At 42.7% G+C, this 8752-nt stretch overlaps 1 protein-coding gene across 2 annotated transcripts in view; it reads left to right on the forward strand.

Annotated features, from left to right (window-relative positions):
* The first annotated feature begins 3539 nt into the window (after positions 1–3539).
* Positions 3540–8752, forward strand: part of Blnk (B cell linker) — an 80849-nt gene continuing 75636 nt past the window's right edge. Inside the window, exon 1 of one of the 2 annotated variants that reach the window (XM_008831996.3) lies at positions 3540–3767. In XM_008831996.3, the coding sequence (XP_008830218.1) occupies positions 3721–3767 (47 nt within the window). In that variant the 5' untranslated portion in view covers positions 3540–3720. Of the gene's footprint in view, positions 3768–8366; positions 8447–8752 lie in introns of those variants that run through there. The other variant, XM_017797877.1, reaches the window with a different exon arrangement.

Raw genomic sequence — 8752 nt, forward strand, 5'->3', positions numbered from 1 at the left:
ACCAAGCTCTGATACTACCTGTCTTCTTGTTTTCAAACCTCATCCTCTCACAGAGCTGACTTAGATTTAAGCGTGCTATCTTGGCTTTCTTCAATAATTCTAAACTAGATCTTTTTTAAATTTTGGTTAAATATTTAATATCTATGAATGAGAAATAGTAACAATGCAATAAACACTAATACCTGTCACTCAAGAAATAAGATGTGGTAACTGTGGAGATAGCTCAGTTAGTAAAGTACTTGCTGTAGAAACAGAAGGACCTGAGTTTGAATCCCCAGAGCCCAGGTAAAAAAGCCAGATGTGGTAGCACTTGCTAGCCTAGCTCTGGGGAGATGGAGATAGGCAGAGCCCTGGGCTTGCTGGCCAACCAGCCCAGCCTAACTGCTGAGTCCCAGTAAAAGACCCTGTCTCAGAAACCAAGGTAGGCAGTGCCTAAGCGATTGGCATATGAGGTGGTCTTCTGGCTTACACACACATACTCATTCACAATGGATATTACCATTGCCTAGAAGCCCTGTGTGCTCCTTAACCTCAACCACAGTCCTCGGTAATCATTCACTTGAATTTTTATTATTCCCTCCATTGGTCATTGGTTTTTATCATGTATGTATGTATCTTAAACATTATCTAATTTTAGCCAGATATGGTGGTGAATGCCTTGAATCCCATCATTCAGGAGGCAGAGGCAGACAGATCTCTGTGACATCTAGGCCAGCCTGGTCTATATAATAAGTTCCAGGCCAGGTGTGGCTACAGAGAGACCCTGTCTCAAAAAGACCAAAAAATATTATCTAATTTTATATGTCTAATCTTAATGTAAATGGAATCATGTAGCATTAGCCTTTAACGAACATTAATTATCTGTGTGTATGCATGTGTACACATTCACATGTTGTAGCTCACATGAAAAGATCAGAGGACAACTTTGGGAGTTGTTGTCTCCTTATACCATGTGGATTCTGGGCATTGATCATCAGGCTTGGCAGCAAGTGCTTTTACCCACTGAGTCATTTCAGTGGCCCATGTATTAAATTCTTCAGTTTGCCTTTAGTGCTCAGATTATTTTTGCTTTTTATCCATAGTGATGTAACTGGAGTTCACTGGTTATCGCTGCTGAATACTGCTCCTATTCATGAATATGACTTTTCTTTCCCATTAGAAATAACATTTCAAATCTGGAGATGTGGCTCAGTGGTACAACATTTGCCTGGCATATACAAGGCCCTAAGTTCTATCCTCAGTACTGAAAAAAGAAAGGAGAAACAGTACTATAATAATTCTTACATGTGACCTTGGTATATATATTTAGGCATGCCCTACAGATTTATTACCTATGCTGGTCACACATATGTACATTATCAAATTTATTAGATAACATCAAACTGTTTCCAAAGTGATTGCACCTTATAATTTGGTCAGTGGTGCATTTGAATTGCAAATTTTCTTCGAGATTGGAATTGGCTATTTGTCATCTGTTAATCTAGTGATTATGTAATTTCCATACCCGCTGTTGTAGACTGTCTGAGTTCTCATCTTGGTCTGTGCTGTAGAACCGTGCTGTGCCATCTTACTCCGCTAAGAAGTCAGAAGCTAAGATTTGGTGCCATCAGTTTCCATTCTTGCATTGCCCTTCTTGGCAAACAGTGACAGCTGCAGAGCCGTTGTGGTAGGCCTGGAACATTAGGCTATCGCATTACACACCACGTGGGCAAAATGTCCAGTCTGGAAAAGCAGACTCTCGTTTTCATCATGTCAAACTCAACACAGTAAAAAGAAGAAAGACAAGTGGCTGTAAAAAGAAAAAGCAGAAGTGTAACTCCTGCCCCTATCTTTTTCTCTAGGGAAATAAGAAGTTGCCAGGCCAGGTGTTGAGCCGAGTTGGTGGAAAGGAAAGTCAAGAGGTTGATGGGAGTATCTTACAATAATTCAGAAGGAACACAAGGCTATTATCATTCCACTGGATGAAGTCCAGCTCTCCTGATCCTAATGACATCATACATGCTTTCCGGGTTTCTTTCAGTTAAGATCTGTGGAGGAAGAGGGGCAGGAGACTAGTGCTCCTTCCAGATGCACTGCAAGAAGACTGAGCTGTCTGACTGGGGAAAGCCAACCGTTAGAGAAAGCAGGCTCTTGCATTCTGCTAATGAAAGATTGTCTATTCTCCTACCATCCTGGCCAAGTCAGTAGCCTGACCAAGCAGAAAGACCACACCCTTCAATAGCTCTGAAGATTCTTCTCTTGAGCATCCGGCGGAAACTCAGATACAGTGTATGAATGTGGTAGTCAAGGTGACCTAGAGAAGAAAAAAACTTTCTGTTTGAACAAAGGTCTGGAGGGAAGAAATCCATCTCTGCTTACGGCCTCTCCTCCTCCCTCCTCTACCTGCTCTCTCTTCTCTCATCAGCCAAGCCTTGGGTTGTAACAGGAGAGTTAACTGGTGCATTCTTCAGACCCAGGAGAGGGCTGGCCCTTTGGTACTGTGGGAAACATTCATCTGCTCTCACAAAGGTGATGGGGCATTCCTGATGGCAGCAGGCAAGTGTGTCCAGGTACAAAAGGAATAATATTCTGTGCCTTCTCATGTTCTTACTCCTTGACCCTAAACTGCCTTCTGCTCTTTAATCACAGACAAATCAAGAGACTTGCAGACCAGGTAGAGGAAGTGGGGATACTTCGGACAGAGGCTCCAGGTGTGGTTCCCTTCTCTGCCCTCACCGTACTTGGGGTGTCCCCACATCTGGCATGTCACTAAGTCTGAAGATGAAGTGAGCAGGGGCCATGGGCAGGAGGAAGCAAAACCATGGAGGGAAACGATGCTCTGATACCAGGAGGCATCAACCTGGTGCTGGAATTGCATGTTGGGAAATTACTGGGTTTGTTCTCAGCTGACTTTAGAGTACATCTTGGTTTTATTTGATACCATCAGGCTCTTAGCAGGCAACTCCTGACTCCACACAATTTATGATGAAGATCATCTCCCCTTTTCTGGGTCATCCATCTCTACCCCCTAAATGGCCTTGACCTTGCACAAAGAATTGCCATTCGCATTTTTTAAACAGCCCTCCAGGAGAAGAGACTTCAAGTCCAAGTGAACTGCTCCTGCCGTGGTCCTGCTGTGGTCCTCCCACCCTGCACTCCGCTAGACCAGGAAGAAAAAGCACCACAAAAATTCCATTTCACATCCTAGTTCTCTAAGTGGAAAAAGCTAATCCACGACTTTATGCAAACGAGCAGAAAGTCCCCAAAAGATATTCAGATGCAATTGATTATTCGGCTTTTCCTTGAGCCACGGCTGGTGACAACTGGCCAACTGCTGAAAGCAGGGACTATCTATGTGTTTGGGGCAAACAGGAAATAGTGCCCAGCCGGAAGCTTTTTCCAACTTGGTAACAAACCTGATCATAAAAGAAAGCAGCTGGAAAGATATTTGCATGCCCAATAGGTTTCGCTACTGAAGTTTACACAATGCACAGTAATCAGCCAAGTTGGCTGACAAGCTGGATCACATGATCTCGTAGAAACATGAAACTTGACTATGCGCTCCAGCAAGTTTTACTTCCCTAGCACAGGGGTGTTTGCCAGCAGCCTGCGGTTGCTTTCTGAAGTCAGATCCAGTGGCTGGAGCCCTTGAGCCCAGAGCCTTACCATGCTGTTCCCTAAGAAGGCCAGGAACTACTGACGCTCCCTGTGGACAGCGACCCACATCTGTTATGAAGAAAAATGGACAAGCTTAATAAGATAACTGTTCCTGCCAGCCAGAAGCTGCGGTAAGATTGCCCCATCAGATCCTTATACCCTGTTCTTCTTTCTTCCCCAATGCTCCTACGGCTTCTCAGAAGTACCAAGACCCTGGAATACTTCAGTGGGTGGCAATTGCTATGGGGAAGTTGAGTAGGTTTTTAAAGAAATATGTAGGAGCTAGTGGGCCTGCTCTAACTGGTTTTTGGCAGTTAGACAGCATAGGTAAAGGGTGAAGATAGAGAGGATAAAGGGTGAAGCTCTAGAGAGAAAACAAAATAGAAAAACTAAGGGCCCACATGCCTCCAAAGGCCAGCTTTCTGGGTCTCAATAGGACAAATTGCCAAGGAAGATTTCTCTAAAACTGAGTCTGCACCCACAGATTGCTGCTGAACTTTAAAGATAGCTGTAAGCATTGCATCGTTTATTGTCTCTTATTCATCATGTGAGTGTTTATCCTAAGTTTATTGGGGAACTGTATCTGCCTTTCCCATGTCCTCATGACAGTACAACAGTTATCTTTTTACAAAATGATTTAGGGGCTGGCAAAATGGTCCAGTGGGTAAGGCGCTTGGTGTCCAAGTCTGACAACCTGAGTTCCATCCTGGAACCCACGTAAAAGTGGAAGGAGAAAACTGATTCCGCAAAGTTGTCCTCTGACCTCCACATGTGCACCATGGCACATGCACCCCCCAACACACACACACACACACACACACACACACCACATTCCATATACATACAAACATATCTCTCTCTCTCTCACACACATACACACATACACATACTAATAATAATAAGAAACAAAAAAATTTAAAACTAGCTTTAGTAAATTTTTAAAAATCTACTTAGAAAAAAATAATGGACTAAGGGCACGAGTCAGAAACCATGGAAAAGGTGACTTCCTAAATTTTGATTTTGAAGGTCTCTTTGTCTCACTATAATGGTATTTTGGAGACTGGGCTTTTGGAGACTAGAACTTTTTAGTATTTAGGAGGAGGTGTCATATTCCAACTGCAGATTGATAAACTTTTGTTTTGGTGATATGCTGTGTGTAGTTGATGAGTTGCCTAAAATAATTAGGAGATAGAGAATCGCAGTGTTTAACCCAAGAAGAGCCATGAGCCTGGATTTGGCAGAAGGACAGCCTTTTATCATTAACGTATGGGTCTTCTACCCCAAAGAGGCTTGGTAAGAGGCAGATTGAAATGTACTAGGGTACAGGACCAGCAGGCAGCATAAGCTGGTCAGCCATTTCCAGAGCGTGCTGATAAGAGCCACAGAGACCTTAGTATGGATGGAGGTCAGAAGGCTCCAAGACCACCCTAGGTCTTTTGTTATACTCCTCACCAAAGGGGAGGTAACTGGGTAGAAGTAGTAAGGAACCTCAGGAATAAAGAAAAGGGTTAGAGTAGCAGAGAGGTTTCCATAGAGAAGATGCTTCAAGAACTGGGCTTTTGAGAGGCAGGTTAGATAAAAGAAGATAGAGAATTTGGGGTAAGATAATTACATGCTGAGGGAGGAAAGATCCACCAGTGTGACGTGACAGTAAGGAGCATTCTGCCCAGCAGACGTTATAAAGCAGGACATCTAGGGCGAGAGGGTCCTGATAAGTTGGTCCTGTAGGGTGGGGACAACTGGAAAAGGACAGTGAGCAATCTAACCATAGGGAGTTGGGGCACAGTTGTGCTGTTGGTGGGCAGGAAGGATTGGATGAAGGAAGCTAGAGGTAGGGATACTGGGGTGCTGGAACTTAAGGAACCCAAGCATCTGGAGTTGTAGGCCTCACCTGGGCACAGCAGTAAGAATAGAAAGAGGAAAGACAGGAAGAAATGAGATGGTGAAGAACTAACTGGGCCTCAGGGCTTGTATGAACAGAGGTTCCAAAGGTCCCCAATCTAAGGCTACACAATCTCATAATCTGCTTCAGGAAATCCCAATGGAATTGAAACAAAGAGCAATAGAATAGATTATTTTATGATCCCTCTCTCTGGGACAAAGTCCAGCCTAATCATGGAGTGGGCAATAAGCAATATGAAATCATAGATTATAGGTTAGAAGACCAAAATTACGCTGCAGATAATCACACACTGCATTCATCTGCTTAGAGCGAAGCCATGTTTTCCCCACTTGGTTACTAAGTTGTCTATACAGAATCAGCTTGTTTTTATAAAATGTCCACTGTTGACGTGGAACTTTTCAAAGAGCATAGGATTGTAAACACAGCAGACTCCAAACTCTACATAAAATATTTTCTGTAAATACTTGACATGGTGAGGAATTGATGATGAAATGCTTATTCTCTGTGGCTTGTGTCCTCTCTCCTGACTGGTTAATAACAATTCAGAAAGTTGCCCACCTGTAATATTTTGGCACCAGATAGCAATGTAAATGGAGAGCAATGTTTATATTCTTTCATATTTATCAAAGCAAAACAAAACCAACCAACCAACAACAAACCTGAGTGTCTATGAAAGGGGTTGAAAGGGATGAGCCTAACCCAGGTAGTGTATTTCCAGGGCTGGAAAGAGACTGGAGGCAGAAGGAATGACTAGAAAGAGGAGAAAGCAGAGTGAACTCAGGAAAGGAGGGCAGACAGAATTGGGAGGAGAAAGGGATTTTCAATGTGTGGGAGACAGGAAAGGCTTCCAGGGGCAATGCTGGGGATGAGGACTCACCCTGAGAGTTTCAGAGCTGAGCTGAGAAGGGTGAGGTGGCAAGTGTGTGTGAACAAAGTACAGTTCTATGGCTTCTCCCTCACCGAGGCACCCTGTGAAGAAGGCCTCTTTGTTCATAGAAGTTCACAGACTCCCTGGATCTCATTCTTGGTTCTTAGCCATAATTTCTCCTTGAGTCTTATAAGGTAGTGACATCATTACAAACTCAACCTAGGTTGACCTAGGTTCTCAACTCTCCAACAGCAAACATCCCAACAAGCATAAAAGCACCATGGTACTAGGTGAGCATTTCAAAATCTACAACCCTGAATCACTTTGAAATTCCTTTACAGATTACTGAAACTAATTTAAAAATGAAATTTAATTTTTTTTTTGAAATTTAACATTTTTAACAGCCTCCCTGTTAACTGATCATTTGTGCTTGGGTCTTTTTCTTTGTATCACACACGGACACATACACATTCATTTTAATAAGTGGAGAAAGTCTTTGGCACAAGGCTGGTCAAATCAGGCTTCCCCAATCTTTATCTAATTGTTTAAAGAATACAGTGGGTTTTTGTCAGACAGACCAGGTTTTTGTGATGTTAGGCAAGTTTACTTGGCTGGCCCCAGTTTCATCACCTGTAAGGCAAAAATTATAACAGTACCAATACCATAGGGCTATTGTAAGAATGAAACAAATTGTCCTACAAAGCAATTAATACATCATGACACTGGCAAATGATAATTATTGGATTCAAAAATGATAATAGCGCTTCTAGTGTTGTTATTTCTTATTAATTCTGTAGTTGTGCAATCAATTTTAGGACAGAGGAGGACTTGGCACTGACCCTTGGTACATTTCATGTTAGTTTCATTTCTTCTTTTTGTCTTGGCCATTTTCTCTATTGTTTCTGACATCTGTGGCATTTCCCTTCGCATGGACTATAGACATGACAGACATCGCGCTTAGCTCTCATTGGCCAATAGAGGCTATAAAGTACTGCAGACTGTCATGGGCATCTGGGACTTGCTATTGGGTGCTTCCCTGAGATTTTATCTGACATCCATTGGGATCTACCTTCTGTTTTCAGGTTCTGAAATTTTCAGTTAGATTTTCCAGTTCCTTGGCTTTTCACATTAAATTCTTCAGAAATGAATTCAACTTTTTTTTACCCTCCACTCCTACCTTCTTCCTCTCTGGTCCTCCCTGTTTTGGTCAATTGTTTCACCACCAGCTCTACCTCTGACTCACCCTCCTCTCTGCATCTTCACTCTTGCCCACTCACCTACCACACCCTCCAGTCTCCCTGTATTCACTTCCATCTTTCCTTCTATCTTTGATAGGTCCTCGTCTTCCCATGTCCCCTGTGTTTGCTTGGTCCAAACTCTTCCACAAAATGACTAATTTGAACTAAATGATTCCAAGACCCCTTAGCTCTGAGCTGTGTGATCTTTTCAGCACATGACACCACGTTTTACATTAAATATTACACTTTTCTAAGCTACCATATTCTCCCCCTGACCCTCAAGAAATGCTTCTTGATAGTGTTGGAGAAAAGATGCAGGTTGAGCCCAAAGGACTGATTCCAATCACCAACTACAAACTGTGGGTCCAGAAGAAGTCATTTATTATGGCTCAGGGATAAAAAGAAAACACAAAACAAGGATGTGGAGGGGAGATAACACACTTGTGTCTTTTGATGTCCTCTTAGTCGTGTTTGAAAATCTACAGAAGTTTCTATGAGACACAGATTTGCAATAACTCCCCCACCAACCAAAGTAGCATGTCTGACACTGTCTTCCTATGGAGGATGATATTCTGAAAGTGATGGGTAGGTTTTAAGGATATAATCTTTCTTTCTTTTTTAGCAGTCTTAACCAGTTCTGTTATAAAGTAATTCAGTATTTTCCTCCTTTGCCCTACGAAATGATTCTTTAAATTAATTGTTTTTGCTCTTACCAGGATCTCAGAAAATGGTTTATCTGGTTCTGTGTGAGAAATCCACGCCTGTGGTTACTACTGTCTCTTACAAAGTCAGATGCTCAAGGTTAGTGGCTGATCCTAGATCCTGCCTCTGAACCCTGGGAGCTTTGATGCTCCTGCCCACAACAGACGGAGCCTCACCAAGGGATCCTTTTTAGTCTGCTCTAGTGTCACAGGTACTGTTCTGCCTCCCTCTTAGACACCTATGACTCTGACTTTATGATTGACACCCCATTGATTCCTCCTCCTTCAGATTTTTCAATCTGAACCATTTTTGACTCCTCCTCCTTCAGATTTTACAATCTGAACCATTTTTGACTCCTCCTCCTTCAGATTTTACAATCTGAACCATTTTTGACTCCTCCTCCTT

Source organism: Nannospalax galili, unplaced genomic scaffold, assembly GCF_000622305.1.
Source record: "Nannospalax galili isolate Female #2095 unplaced genomic scaffold, S.galili_v1.0 scaffold875, whole genome shotgun sequence".
NCBI lineage: Eukaryota > Metazoa > Chordata > Mammalia > Rodentia > Spalacidae > Nannospalax > Nannospalax galili.